The sequence below is a fragment of the Bombina bombina genome, chromosome 2 (assembly GCF_027579735.1).
Source record: "Bombina bombina isolate aBomBom1 chromosome 2, aBomBom1.pri, whole genome shotgun sequence".
Lineage (NCBI taxonomy): Eukaryota > Metazoa > Chordata > Amphibia > Anura > Bombinatoridae > Bombina > Bombina bombina.
In genome coordinates, this window is record NC_069500.1 from 398,384,636 (window position 1) to 398,400,857 (window position 16,222).

The following is a 16,222-nucleotide window of genomic DNA, read 5'->3' on the forward strand; positions in this document are numbered from 1 at the left end:
CCGTGGACTGGATACACTACAAGAGAAATAAATTTATCAGGTAAGCATAAATTATGTTTTTTTAATTTGATCGCATTTGGCGGTGAAATGGTGGCATGAAATATACCAAAATGGGCCTAGATCAATACTTGGAGATGTCTACTACACTAAAGCTAAAATTAACCCTACCAGCTCCCTACATGCTCCCTAATTAACCCCTTCACTGCTGCGCATAATACTCGTGTGGTGCGCAGTGGCATTTAGCGGCCTTCTAATTACTAAAAAGCAACGCCAAAGCCATATATGTCTGCTATTTCTGAACAAAGGGGATCCCAGAGAAGCATTTACAACCATTTGTGCCATAATTGCACAAGCTGTTTGTAAATAATTTAAAAAAATTGTGAAAAAGTGAATGATTTTTTTTATTTGATCGCATTTGGCGGTGAAATGGTGGCATGAAATATACCAAAATGGGCCTAGATCAATACTTTGGGATGTCTTCTAAAAAAAATTATATATATATATATATATATATATATATATATATATATATATATATATATATATATATATATATATATATATATATATATATATATATATATATATATATATATATATATATATATATATACATACATACATACATGTCAGGGGATATTTAGGTATTCCTGACAGATATCAGTGTCCCAATGTAACTAGTGCTAATTTTGAAAAAAAAAAGTGGTTTGGAAATAGAAAGTGCTACTTGTATTTATTGCCCTATAGCTTGCAAAAAAGCAAAGGACATGTAAACATTGGGTATTTCTAAACTCAGGACAAAATTTAGAAACTATTTAGCATCAGTGTTTTTTGGTGGTTGTAGATGTGTAACAGATTTTGGGTGTCAAAGTTTGAAAAAATTGTTTTTTTTTCATCTTTAGAAAGTCCATTTAATGGCGAGAAAAATGGTATATAATGTGTGGGTACAGTAAATGATTAAGAGGAAAATTACAGCTAAACGCAAACACCGCAGAAATGTAAAAATAGCCTTCGTCCCAAACGATTAACAAATGGAAAAGTGCTCTGGTCACTAAGGGGTTAATTGGTAGTTTCCCAGCAAGACTGGACTGGGGTTCTTGAAGTAGCCATGTAATCCTCTTAGTAGTGTAATGGGTGAAAGTTGGCTTACTGGGTGTCACAGGGAAACTTCCCTAGCCTCCTGATTGTAAGAATGCTTCAGAAAGATGTTTGCATTTTTGGATAATGTTAGAACATTGAAATATTATGTTAATGATACTAAGGTTTTAAGACAAACTTCTAGTCTGTCTGTTCCTTTTTCTGGCCCTAGAAAAGGTCAGAAGGCCTCTGTTTTCTTCAGCCTCTTGATTGAAACTTTTGATTCACAAGGCTTATTTGGAGGCGGGTCATTCTATTAGGTCAGTTGCCACTTCTTGGGTTTTCAAGAATGAGGCTTCAGTTGATCAAATTTGCAAGGCAACCACTTGGCTGTCTTTGCAAACCTTTAGTAAATTTTACCATTTTGTTGTTTTTGCTTCCTCTGAAGCAGCCTTTGGTAGAAAGGCCTTCAGGCAGTTGTCTCAGTTTACTGATTATGCCTGTTTTTTTTTATAAGAGATTTAATTCTTTTGGGTTGTGGATTTAATTTCTCAGTGAAAAAAAGCTGTTTTTTCAAGCAATCCCTTAATAGTTTCTTGTGGACTTCTACAGCTTTGGTGTTGGTTTCAATATGTAATGGATTGTGGACTCTCACCACCTATATGAAAGAAAACATTTATACTTACCTGAAAAATTTCTTTCTTTCATGGAGGCGAGAGTCCACGAGCCCCTTCCCTTTTTTGGGGGGCTGATTTGTTTTAAGCACATCTCTCTTCCCTGCTTCTTTTTGGCTCTTATTCCTTTTTAACCTCACTACTTGGCTATAAGTTAGACCAGTGATTTTCAACCATTTTTTTGCCGTAGCACACTTTTTTACATTAAAAAATCCTGCGGCACACCACCATCCCAAAATTTTACAAAATAACACATTGTAGCCTAATACAGCATGCATATATATATATATATATATATATACACACACACACACACACTGTACTGTGCTGTCATGCCTCCTACAAACTGTTTCGTGGTGCTGCGTGTAGAGCCAGCACACTAGGCATGTGTTGTGGTGGGTGGGGGTTCCTTCCAAGTGTGAACATGGGTAGGGAGGTGAGCTGCCGCTGCGCAGTTGCCCTCAGTCATCATCTCACCCAAAATTAAAAAACGGCCCAGAATAAAAACAAGCAAAATTTAAAAAATGTCACATTGTTGTCAGTCTGCCGCGGCACACCTGAGGATCTCTCACGGCACACTGTTTGAAAAACACTGAGTTAGACTAAGGTATGTGTGAGGTGGGAGGGGTTTTATAGGGCTTTAGGAGTTTGGGAAATTGCTCCTCCTCCTAGTGGTAGGAATGTAATGACCATATGTAATGGATAGTGGACTCTCGCCATTGTGAAATTAATTTATCAGGTAAGAATGAATTATGATTTTTAGCTTTGTTCCTTCTTTTTGTGGAACATTATTCTTGGCATTTCCCTTTAAACAGTCTCACTTCACTTGTTCTCTAGTACAAACGCTACATTTCTTTGGAGATGGTATTTATAATTTAAGTCATTGCTTAATATTAGTCTACTCCGTTGTTGGTTTCAGTAGTTAAAGCTACTGCAACTTGTTAACCTTTAATGACAAATATTGATTCACACTCATTTATAGTGTGTTTGTTAATGCTCTTAAGGGAACATGAAAGCATGTTTATTAATGTATGCTGCCACTCGCATACATAAGAGTGACTGACAGAGATGAGAACCAATTACATTTTTCCACCTCTATCACTGTGCAATACATATGTGTACGTTCCTCTGTAGCTTTTTGCTCATATACGACTATTAAACTGTCCTGAAACAATGTCGAGAAAGGTAAAAAGGGGTAAAGTAGATGAGAACACATTGGATAGCTAATATAATTAAACGTTGGTAGAGTCACAAGGTAATCCCAGGAGGCAGGTAGACCAAAAATAGAAAGAATGTGCTTATTTGAGTGAAGCTTTTGGCCCACTAGCACATCTGTATGAGGAGAAAAAGGCGCTTGCTTATAAGTCCATGTCTGTTTTTTCCTCTAAAACATAAAATAGTAAATAGCTTGTGGATTACAACCAATGAGCTGGAAATGCAAATAAAACATCAGATCAGTAGTTCCTAGAATGTTCTTAAAGGGATACTAAACCCACAATTCTTTCCTAAGATATGGAGAGTGTACAACGTCATCAATTGCTAGTGGGAATATCACTCCTGGCCAGCAGGAGGAGGCAAAGAGCACCACAGCAAAGCTGTTAAGTGTCACTCCCCTACCCATTATCCCCATCATTCTGTTTGCCTTTGTCAATTGAGGAGGTGAAGTTCTGGTCTCTGAAGAAAATTGGATTTCTTTTGCTACAAGCAAGATTTTTGGGGTCTAGCCCTAGTCCACGTTAATCTCTTCAGTAGGGTAGTGGTGGCTTTAAAGCAGTTATGAACTTGTGAGGTGGGCCTTGCTGCATTTTCCTAACATTTTGCTGCCCTTGTATAGAAAGCCAGAGTAGGTTTACTCTGTTCTTTCTTTTTTCTACAGGTCTCTGTAAGGAGGTGCATCCTTTCACACCTTGTAAGCTGTCCTCCTGCCGGACGGCTAGATTGCAGGTAAGTGCCTTCATCTTCTGGGGCTGGGAGACTGGCACTAAAGTGGTTAAGCTGAAATCTCTCTGCATTCATGTTTGGGACTAGAATCCTGGTTGCAGGATTAATTGCAGGCAGTGGGCAGGCACATTTTGTATGTGAGATTGAGACTGGGGTTAATCTCCTGTATTGGGAATGAAGGAGTTAACCCTATTTTGGTGGCTCATGGATTTATTTATGTATTGTATCTGCAGACGTGGTACTTAGTTCACTATCTGATCTGTGAGCAAGGTGTTTTTGGCCTGGTTTGGGTTATCGCTAATAATGGCGATCCTTTTAGCCTGCTCTGATGCAGTACTTAAGAAGCGGCTTTCTTTTCTCGGCAGCAGCTTTTTCCGGCTTAAAGCGCACGCTTTATATTTGTGGCGCAGCTTCATTTGCCGGTCATGGGACTTCCTCGTCTGCTCCAATGGAGTCTTATTGCACCTAAGTCACAGGCTGAGGTGTAGGGGTGTAGTTAGTGAATCCGTACTTTTTTCCTTATTTCTGCCCAATTTTATTTTGCATGCTTGGGGGTTAACTTCAGCAAGTAGTGAGGGTGCGGAATGCCTTATTAGCAAAAGTCTATCGCTTTTTTGTGTTTAAAAGTGACAGTACCTCAATAAAGTATATTTTATTTTTGACAAAAAAAATGTATTTCAATCATGGAACAGGAATCTGTTCCTATGGACAGGTGTCTGCTTTGTTTGGAGAATCAAATTGTTTTGCCCATGCAATTTTCCTCATGTCTAGATAGGACTTTAAAGGGACAGTCTAGTCAAAATTAAGCTTTCATTATTCAGATAGGACTTGTAATTTTAATCAATTTTCCAATTTACTTTTAACATTAAATTTGCTTATTTCTCTTGGTATTCTTAGTTGAAACTAAACCTAGGCAGACTCATATGCTAATTTCTAAGCCCTTGAAGGCTGCCTCTAATCACATGCTTTTTAAATTCCTTTTTAACACAAAGAGATTGAAAGTACACGTGGGCCATATAGATAACACTGTGTTCAGGCACAGGGAGTTATTTAAAGGGACACTCAAGCCAAAATTAAACTTCATGATTCAAATTACAGCATGCAATTTTAAACAACTTTCCAATTTACTTCCATTAACAAAATGCATTTGTGATTGGCTGATGGCTGTCACATGATACAAGAGGAGTGGAAATATACATAACTTTGCAATGTTTTTAAAAAAAAACTACTACTCATTTGAAGTTCGGACTAAGTGCTATTGCATTGTCGTCTTATCATGCTTTTGTTGATTATGCAAATCTACTGTATTGACTGGTCCTTTAAGATTTAGCACATTACAATGCTAAATGCAAGACAATAGATAATAAACAGTCACAGTCATGTGATCAGGGGGCTGGAAGAAGGTTCTTAGATACAAGGTAATCACAGAGGTAAAACGTATATTAATATAACTGTGTTGGTTGTGCAAAACTGGGGAATGGGTAATAAAGGGATTATCTATCTTTTAAAACAATAACAATTCTATTGTAGACTGTTTCTTTAAAACCTAAAGATAATCTTTTTGTTTCTGAGCCAACCATTCACTCAGGATGATGCTGTTTAGGCAATGCCACAGCTTTCTCATTCAAACGTCCCAGGCCTTAGTGGCATCACATACATTGCCCTGCGGTTCCTCTCAGTCTCCTGGAGGAGTTTATTTGCCCACAGACTTTGCTGCTCAGGTTTCTTCTGCGGTATCTGCGGCTTTATCTTCCTTTCCTATGCTAAAGGGAAGAAGATTAGAGATTCAGATGGTAAGGTTTCTGTTCCAACCTCAGCTACTCAGGTTGCCCTCTCATAAGTCTGATGAGGAGGATACGTCGGTAGCCTCTGAGGGTGAAATCCCAGATTTGGACAGTATAATTCCTTCATCTGATGCTGAAGTAGTAACCTTCAGATTTAAGCTTGAACACCTTTGTGTATTGTTAAAGGAGGTTTTGGCTACTTTGGACGACTCCGATACTCCTGTCGTTGTCAACCCTAGGAAATCTAGGTAAACTCAATAAATACTTTGATGTCCCTTCCTCTGTGGAAGTGTTTCCTGTTCCAGACCGTGCAACTTAGATTATTGCACAGGAATGGGAGAAGCCAGGGATACCTTTTCCCCTGTCTCCTGTTTTTAAAAAGATGTTTCCTGTCGCTGACTCCATTAAAGATTCATGGCGCACGGTGCAGAAAGTAGAAGGGGCCATTTCTACTATGGCTAAGAGAACTACTATTCCTATAGAGGATAGTTGCTCTTTCAAGGATCCTATGGACAAAAAGCTGGAAGCTTATTTGAAGATGATGTTCAAGGTCTTCAATGGCAACCTGCAGTTTGTATTGCCACTGTATCAAGTATGTCCTCTTATTGTTTCGACACCTTGTCTGATTTTCTTCAGGTAGAGACACACCTGGAGGAGATCCAAGACAGAATTAAGGCTCTCAAGCTAGCCAATTCTTTTATTTCTGATGCTACCATGCAAGTTATTAACCTGGGAGCCAAGATATCTGGGTTTGCTGTGCTAGCCCGCAGGGCATTGTGGCTAAAATCTTGGTCTGCTGATGTTACTTCCAAGTCCAAGCTTCTGGCGCTTCTTTATAAGGATAAGACATTGTTTGGACCTGGTCTGGCAGAAATAATTTCTGACATTACTAGTGGAAGAGGGTCTTTACTTCCACAAGGCAAGAAGAATAGACCTAAAGGACGTCAAAGTAATTTTCGTTCCTTTCAAAACTTCAAAGGAAAGTTTTCCTCTCCCTCTTCCAAGCAGGAACAGTCTTAGAACAAGGGGAAGCAATCTAAGAAACCCTCAGCTGAGTCTAAATCAGCATGAAGGGTTCGCCCCCAATCCGGGATCTGATTAAGTGGGGGGTAAGACTTTCTCTGTTTTATCAAGCATGGATACAAGATATCCCAGATCCCTGGGCTGTGGACATAGTATCTCAGGGTTACAAACTATAATTCAAGACTTTTCCTTCCAAGGGCAGGTTCCACCTCTCAAGATTATCTGCAGACCAGATAAAGAGAGGCATTCTTGAATTGCGTTTGGGACCTTTCTTTCCTAGGAGTGATAGTTCCAGTTCCTGTAAGGGTACAGGGTCTAGGATTCTATTCAAATCTGTTTGTGGTTCCCAAAAAAAAGGGAATTTTTCGCCCTATTCTAGACCTAAAGTGTCTCAACAAGTTTCTCAGGGTACCGTCCTTCAAAATGGAAACTATTCGTTCCATTCTTCCCTTGGTCCAAGAGGGTCAGTTCATGACGACCATAGACTTGAAGGATGCGTATTGTCATGTTCCCATCCACAGGGATCATCACAAGTTCCTGAGATTCGCATTTCTAGACAAACACTTTCAGTTTGTGGCTCCCCCGTTTGGCCTTGCCACAGCTCCCAGAATTTTTTCAAAGGTTCTGGGGGCTCTCTTGGCAGTGATCAGGTCTCAGGGAATTGCAGTGGTGCCCTACCTGGACGACATATTGGTTCAGGCGCCATCTTTTCAACAAGCAAACTCTCATACAGAGAGTAATTCTAATAGCTCCTGCGTGGCCTCGCAGGATCTGGTATGCAGACCTAGTATGTCATCTCTTCTACCTTGGAGGCTGCCTCTGAGGAAGGACCTTCTAACTCGGGGTCCATTCCTTCATCCAAATCTCGTTTCTCTGAAGCTGACTGCTTGAAGATTGAATGCTTAGTTCTGTCTAAGCGTGTTTTTTCTGAGTCGGTCATTGAGACCATGATTTAGGCTTGCAAGCCTGTTGCTAGAAAGATTTACCATAAGGTATGGTGTAAATACCTTTTTTGGTGCAAATCCAAGGGCTTCTCTTGGAGTAGGATTCCGAGGATTTTGTGTTTTCTTAAGGAATGTCTGGAGAAAGGATTGTCAGCCAGTTCTCTGAAGGGTCAGATTTCTGCATCATCTATTATGTTGCATATGCGTCTTGTGGATAGAAACATAGAAACATAGATATTGACGGCAGATAAGAGCCATAGGCCCAGCAAGTCTGCCCGACCTTACCTAACAGTATAAACTTATCTAGTTCGTAGGATAGCCCTATGCTTGTGCCATGCATTTTTAAAGTCCCCCACAGTGTTTGTTGCTACTACCTCTTGAGGAAGTTTATTCCATAAATCAATCACTCTTTCTGTAAAGAAGTGCTTCCTCAAATTACTCCTGAATCTACTACCCTTTAGCTTGAGCTCATGACCCCTTGTTCTTGAATTTTCCATTTTATGTAAAATACCCACAGCCTCAGTTTTACTAAACCCTTTAATGTACTTGAAAGTTGCTATCATATCACCTCTTTCCCTTCTCTCCTCTAAGCTATACATATTTAGGTCATTGAGTCTATCCTGGTAAGTTTTATTTTTTAGACCTTGTACCATTTTGGTAGCCCTCCTTTGCACAGATTCAAGTTTGTTAATATCCTTCTGAAGATATGGCCTCCAGAACTGCACACAATACTCAAGATGAGGCCTAACTAATGATCTATAAAGTGGCATAAGAACCTTACTATTTCTGCTGCAAATACCTCTACCAATACATCCAAGCATTCTGCTAGCCTTACTCGCTGCATTACTACATTGTTTACCAAGTTTTAAATCATCTGAAATAATAATTCCCAAGTCCTTTTCCTCGTCTGTAACAGTCAGTAAAGTGTCATTGAGTCTGTAATTAACATTTGGATTTTTCTTCCCTAAATGCATTATTTTACACTTTGCTGTGTTAAACTTTAGATCCCAGTCGTTTGTCCAATCCTCCAATTGTTGTATATCACTTCTCATTTTGTCTACCCCCCCCTGGAACATCCACTCTGTTGCAAATTTTTGTATCATCTGCAAAGAGACATACTTTCCCCTGTAGCCCTTTGCTGATATCGCAGATAAATATGTTAAACAAAACAGGCCCCAGAACTGACCCCTGAGGAACACCACTAGTAACAGCCCCCTCTGCTTAATGAACTCCATTTACTAAGACACTTTGTTTTCTGTCCTTAAGCCAGCATTCCACCCAGTTCACAATTTTTGAATCTAGACCAAGGAGATATAGTTTGTGAATAAGTTTATTGTGTGGGACGGTGTCAAATGCTTTGCTGAAATCTAGATATGCTACATCAACTGCTCCTCCCTTGTCTAATACTTTTGTTACATAATCAAAGAAGTCAATTAGATTAGTCTGACATGATCTCCCTGAAGTAAAACCATGCTGATTTTGGTCCTCTAAATTGTTTGTCTTTATGTAAGTCATAATTCTTTCTTTTAAGAGGCTTTCCATTAATTTCCCTACTACTGAAGTTAAACTAACTGGCCTGTAGTTGCCAGATTCTTCTCTACTGCCCTTTTTATGAAGAGATATTACATTTGCTATTCTCCAATCAGTTCAGGTGCCAGATGTTCAATCCTTTTGTCAGGCCCTAGTCAGAATCAGTCCTGTGTTTGTCTGTTGCTCCTCCTTGTGATTCGCCTTACTTTATTTTTTATGCTGATAAGGCGATTCTTCGTACTAAAGTGGGATTTCTCCCTAAAGTGCTTTCAGATAGAAATATTAATCAGGAAATTGTTGTACCTTCTCTATGTCCTAATCCTTCATCTCATAAGGAACGTTTGTTACACAACTTGGATGTTGTGTGTACTCTAAAAGTCTACCTTCATGCGACTAAGGATTTTTGCCAGTCCTCTGCCCTGTTTGTTGAATTGCAGTGGCGCCCTACCTGGACGACATTTTAGTTCAGGCGCCATCTTTTCAACAAGCAAACTCTCATACAGAGATCTTGTCTTTTCTACATTCCCACGGATGGAAAGTGAATCTGGAAAAGAGTTCCATCTACAAGGGTAGTTTTCTTAGAGACCATAATATAGTCCCTATCTATGAAAAATTTTCTGACAGAGGTCAGAAAATCCAAATTTCTTTCCTCTTGCCTCTCTCTGCAGTCTACTGTTCGGCCATCAGTGGCTCAATGTATGGAGGTAATTGGTCTGATGGTCGCTTCCATGGGCATCATTCCCTTTGCTTGATTCCATTTGAGAGCTCTGCAGTTATGCATGCTCAGACAATGGAATGGGGATCATTCGGATCTGTCTCAGAGGATAGATCTAGATCAGTCGACAAGAGATCTCTCCCTTGGTGGCTTTCTCAGGAGTATCTGTCTCGGGCCACATGCTTCCGCAGACCTTCCTGGGTGATTGTAACCACGGACGCCAGCCTGCTGGACTGGGGAGCAGTCTGAGACTCCTTAAAGGCGAAGGTACTATGGACTTGGGAGGAGTCTGCTCTCCCCATAAACATCTTGAAGTTGAGAGTGATTTACAATGCGCTGATGGCTTGGCCTCAGTTGTCCTTAGCACGGTTTATCAGGTTCCAGTGGGACAATATCACCTCAGTGGCTTACATCAACCACCAGGGAGGAACTCTGAGTTCCTTAACCATAAAGGAGGTGGCTCGGATTGTTCAGTGGGCGGAAGCTCACAATTGCTGTCTTTCTGCCATCTACATTCCAGGTGTGGACAACTGGAAAGCGGACTTCCTGAGCAGACAGACATTTCATGCCGAGAAGTGGACACTCCATCCGGAGGTGTTCTCCAGGTTTACCTTGAAATTGGGGATGCTGGAGTTGGATCCGATGGCGTCTTGGCAGAACGCCAAGCATCCAAGGTACGTTTCACAGTCGAGAGATCCGCAGGCCACCCTGATAGATGCTCTGGCGGTTCCTTGGGATTTCAGTCTGGCATATCTGTTTCCTCAGTTTGCTCTCCTTCCATGAGTCATTGCTCGTATCAAACAGGAGAGAGCATCGGTAGTTCTAATAGCTCCTGCGTGGCCATGCAGGATCTGGTATGCAGACCTAGTGAAGATGTCATCTCTTCCACCTTGGAGGCTGCCTCTGAGGGAAGGACCTTCTAACTCAGGGTCCATTCCTTCATCCAAATTTCGTTTCTCTGAAGCTGACTGCTTGGAGATTGAACGCTTAGTTCTGTCTAAGCGTCGTTTTTCTGAGTCAGTCATTGAGACCATGATTCAGGCTCGCATGCCTGTTACTAGAAAGATTTACCATAAGGTATGGCGTATATACCTTTATTGGTGCGAATCCAAGGGCTACTCTTGGAGTAGGGTCAGGATTCCTACGATTTTGTCTTTTTTCCTGGAGAAAGGATTGTCAGCTGGTTCTCTGACGGGTCAGATTTCTGCATTATCTATTTTGTTGCATAAGCGTCTGGTGAATGTGCCAGATGTTCAATCCTTTTGTCAGGCCCTGGTCAGAATCAGGCTTGTGTTTCAGTCTGCTGCTCCTCCTTGGAGCCTTAACCTTGTTCTTAAAGTTTTGCAGCAGGCTCCGTTTGAGCCATTGCATTCCATTAAGTTGTTATCTTGGAAGGTTTTGTTTCTTATTGCCATTTCTTCTGCTCTGAGAGTCTCAGAACTCTCGGCTTTGCAGTGTGATTCGCCTTACCTGATTTTTCATTCTGATAAGGTGGTTCTTCGTACTAAAGTGGGATTTCTCCCTAAAGTGGTTTCAGATAGAAATATTAATCAGGAAATTGTTATTCTTTTTCTATGTCCTAACCCTTCTCATAAGGAACGTTTGTTACACAACTTGGATGTTGTGCATGCTCTAAAATTCTACCTTCAGACGACTAGGGATTTTCGCCAGTCCTCTGCCCTGTTTGTTTGTTTCTCTGGAAAGCGTAAGGGTCAGAAAGCTACTGCTTCTCTTTCTTGGCCTCCTGAGAGAATTACGGCTCATTCCACGTGGGCTGTCTCCTATTCTTGGGCTTTCAAAAATGAAGCTTTTGTGGATTCCTTTTTCCATTTCCCTTCGTTCGAATGACTGGGGATTATGGGTAGGGGAGTGACACTTAACAGCTTTGTTGTGGTGCTCTTCGCCTCCTCCTGCTGGCCTGGAGTGATATTCCCACTAGTAATTGATGATGTTGTGGACTCTCCATATCCGGCAAGAAAGAAATGTATCAGGCAATTTATCATGATTCGGATAGATCAGGCAATTTTAAACAACTTTCTAATTTACTCCTATTATCATTTTTTCTTCATTCTCTTGCTATCTTTATTTGAAAAGCAAGAATTTAAGTTTAGAAGCCAGACCATTTTTAGTTCACAACCTGGGTTTTGCTTGCTGATTGGTGGTTAAATGCACCCAACATTAAACAAGTGCTGTCCAGGGTTCCCAACCCAAAATTGGCTTGCTCCTTAGCTTGGATGCCTTCGTTTTCAAATAAAGATAGCAAGAGCACGAAGAAAAAATGATAATAGGAGTAAATTAGAAAGTTGCTTAAAATGACCTGCTCTATCTGAATCATGAAATAAAAAATTGGGTTCAGTATCCCTTTAAGAAAGTAACTGCTTGAAAGCGGAGAAGATCTATTTGTCTATGTAGGCATGAAGTCAGTATACTGTATATACTGTAGGTTAAGCATTATTCCAAGTGCTATCATTCACTAAATGTGAAAATGTTACCATACTAGTAAGAAAAAAATTTGCTTTTGTTTTTATTTTTCTACACATAGTGGTGTTCATTTCTATTACTTGTAGAATCCTACTTCATTAGTTATAGGCTTCATACAGGAAATTATCATAAATACCTTTAAAAAACATCCCTTCTCTTTCTTTTTTGCAGACTGGCACCATAAAGACAGCAGTTCCAGGAACTAGTATAACTACAGGTATTCACCTTCAATTGTATTCGTTTTTGGTGGTTTTAATTGGTTCTGATGTATTACGTTGTTGTTAAAGGGGCATGGTATTCTTTGAAATGTATTTCTCATTCTTGAGAGCATTACTTGGCTTATGGGTCTGCTCAAGTCTTGAACACTATATGGAAGCATTTTGTAATATTTGTATAACGTTGCAAACATTATTGCAGGAGCTGCTGCCATATAGTGCTTAAAAGGCCATTATAGTTATAAAATGAAATGCTCCAATTTGCTGGGTCGTGAGGCTATTAATGTTGATTAGATCAGTGGCAGTTTCTGCTTGGTACCAGCTGTTCTCTGCAGATCCCGAGCAGTACTTTAATTATTTAAATTCTTTGCAAAAGTTAAACGCATAGCTTTCCAGCGTCACTAGTGATAAAATGACATGTGTTAATTAATTAAGGCATGTCATGCTGTCATTATAATAGCCCTTTAAAGGGATAGAAAGGCCAAAATTAAAATGTTCATTTCTCTTGTAAGGTGTATCCAGTCCACGGATTCATCCATTACTTGTGGGATATTCTCCTTCCCAACAGGAAGCTGCAAGAGGACACCCACAGCAGAGCTGTCTATATAGCTCCTCCCCTAACTGCCACTCCCAGTCATTCTCTTGCAGCTCTCGACAAGAAAGGAAGTATCAAGAGATATGTGGGGATTTAGTGTAGTTTATCTTCAATCAAAAGTTTATTTTTAAACGGTACCGGCGTTGTACTGTTTTTGCCTCAGGCAGAAATTAGAAGAAGAGTTCTGCCTGAGGTTTTTGATGATCTTAGCAGGTTGTAACTAAGGTCCACTGCTGTTCTCACACATAACTGAAGAGTATGGGAAAACTTCAGCTGGGGGAATGGCCTGCAGAATTAACTGCTCTGAGGTATGTTCAGTATATTTTTTTCTAGAGAGATGATAAGGTCTAGAAAATGCTGACAGTGCCTGATATATTTAAGGTAAGCCTGATTACAGTGATTTAACAAACAACTGGGATCATGCTTGCAGTAAAGGGTAATATTCATGTTACATGCTCTTATTACTTAGTATGTAAAACGTTTGCATGATATATAAAAAACGTTTTTTAATGAGGGTGATAAATCTTTATTTGGGGCCTAGTTTTCCACATGGCTTACTAGATTTCTCCTAGGAGTAGTTATTTATGGCCCTTTCACTTTGAGTGCATGGTGGGAGGGGCCTATTTTTGCGCTTTAATTGCGCAGTAGTTTTTACAGTCTGAGACATCCAGCTTCCCTGAAGGAGTCCCCTGACATATAGGACCTCTGTAAAGGGTTTTTGTGCCTTCAAAAGTCGTTTTATGGGCAGGTAGGAGCCACAGTAGAGCTGTGGCAGTTTGCTTGTGACTGTTTATAACGGTTTTACCGTTTTTCTGATTCGTTTTTGAGCCTGAGGGGTTAATCATCCATTTGCAAGTGGGTGCAATGCTATTTTAGTCTATTATACACACTGTAAAAATTTTGTAGAGTTTACTGCTTTTTTTCACTGTTTTGCAGTTTATGTGATTGTTTTTTTCCCTTAAAGGCACAGTACCGTTTTTTATATTCTGCTTTTTCACATTTATTAAAGTGTTTTCCAAGCTTGCTGGTCTCATTACCAGTCTGTTAAACATGTCTGACATAGAGGAAACTCCTTGTTCATTATGTTTAGAAGCCGTTGTGGAACCCCCTCTTAGAATGTGTACCAAATGCACTGATCTTACTATAAATTTTGAAGACCATATTCTGGCTTTAAAAGATTTATCACCAGAGGAAATTGACAAGGGGGAAGTTATGCCGACTAACTCTCCCCACGTGTCAGAACCTATAACTCCCGCTCAAGGGACGCCAAGTACATCTAGCGCGCCCATTGCGTATACTTTACAAGACATGGCGGCAGTTATGAATCATACCCTTACAGAGGTATTGTCCAAACTGCCAGGGTTACAAGGAAAGCGAGACAGCTCTGGGGCTTGAACAAATACAGAGCTCTCTGACGCTTTAGTAGCTATGTCTGATATACCCTCACAATGTGCAGAAACCGAAGCAGGAGAGCTTCTATCTATGGGTGATTTTTCTGATTCAGGGAAGACACTTCAACCTGATTCTGATATGTCTACATTTAAATTTAAGCTTGAACACCTCCGCGTGTTGCTCAGGGAGGTTTTAGCAACTCTGGATGACTGTGTTGCCATTGTAGTCCCAGAGAAATTGTGTAAGTTGGATAAATACTATGCAGTGCCTGTTTACACTGATGTTTTTCCAATCCCTAAGAGGTTTTCAGAAATTATTACTAAGGAATGGGATAGACCAGGTGTACCGTTCTCTTCCCCTCCTGTTTTTAAAAAGATGTTTCCTATAGATGCTGCTACTCGGGACTTGTGGCAGACGGTCCCTAAGGTGGAGGGAGCAGTCTCTACCCTAGCGAAGCATACAACTATCCCGGTCGAGGACAGTTGTGCTTTTCTAGATCCAGTGGACAAAAAATTAGAGGGTTACCTTAAGAAAAATTTTATTCAACAAGGTTTTATTCTCCAGCCTCTTGCATGCATTGCCCCAGTCACTGCTGCTGCGGCTTTCTGGTTTGAGTCTCTAGAAGAGGCTCTACAAGTAGAAACCCCGTTGGATGATATCCTTGACAAGCTTAAAGCTTTTAAGCTAGCAAATTCATTTGTTTCTGACGCCGTTGTTCATTTAACCAAGCTAACGGCTAAAAACTCAGGTTTTGCTATTCAGGCGCGTAGGGCGCTATGGCTTAAATCCTGGTCAGCTGACGTTACTTCAAAGTCTAAGCTTCTCAACATTCCCTTCAAGGGGCAGACCCTATTCGGGCCTGGACTGAAGGAGATCATTTCTGATATTACTGGAGGAAAAGGTCACGCCCTTCCTCTGGATAGGTCCAACAAATTAAGGACCAAACAGACTAATTTTCGTTCCTTTCGAAACTTCAAGAGTGGCGCAGCTTCAACTTCCTCTAATACAAAACAAGAGGGAAATTTTGCCCAGTCCAAGCCGGTCTGGAGACCTAACCAGGCTTGGAACAAAGGAAAGCAGGCCAAAAAACCTGCTGCTGCCTCTAAGACAGCATGAAAGATCAGCCCCCGATCCGGAAACGGATCTAGTAGGGGGCAGACTTTCTCTCTTCGCCCAGGCTTGGGCAAGAGATGTCCAGGATCCCTGGGCGTTGGAAATTGTGTCCCAGGTATATCTTCTGGACTTCAAAGCTTCTTCCTAAAAAGGGAGATTTTATCTCTCACAATTATCTGCAAACCAGATAGAGAGGCATTCTTACATTGTGTTCAAGACCTCCTAGTTATGGGAGTGATCCACCCAGTTCCAAAGGAGGAACAGGGGCAAGGCTTCTATTCAAATCTGTTTGTAGTTCCCAAGAAAGAGGGAACCTTCAGACCAATCTTAGATCTCAAGATCCTAAACAAATTTCTCAGGGTCCCATCCTTCAAGATGGAGACTATTCGAACCATCCTACCTATGATCCAGGAGGGTCAATATATGACTACCGTGGACTTAAAGGATGCTTATCTTCACATTCCGATACACAGAGATCATCATCGGTTTCTCAGGTTCGCCTTCCTAGACAGGCATTACCAGTCTCGTCAGAATGCCAAGCTTCCTTGTTACGGATCCAGGTCCAGGGATCCCAAGGCAGCGCTGATAGATGCTCTAGCAGCGCCTTGGTCCTTCAACCTGGCTTATGTGTTTCCACCGTTTCCTCTGCTCCCTCGTCTGATTGCCAAGATCAAGCAGGAGAGAGCTTCAGTGATTTTGATAGCACCTGCGTGGCCATGCAGGACTTGGTATGCAGAT

The 16,222-nt window shown here is 40.8% G+C and overlaps 1 protein-coding gene across 4 annotated transcripts in view; it reads left to right on the plus strand.

Annotated features, from left to right (window-relative positions):
- LOC128648915 (E1A-binding protein p400) overlaps positions 1-16,222 on the plus strand; it is a 459,430-nt gene that overhangs the window by 200,103 nt on the left and 243,105 nt on the right. For all 4 annotated transcript variants that reach the window (XM_053701869.1, XM_053701871.1, XM_053701873.1 and 1 more), the window contains one exon: positions 12,341-12,386. In XM_053701869.1, coding sequence (XP_053557844.1) covers positions 12,341-12,386 — 46 coding nt within the window. The remainder of the gene's footprint in view (positions 1-12,340; positions 12,387-16,222) is intronic.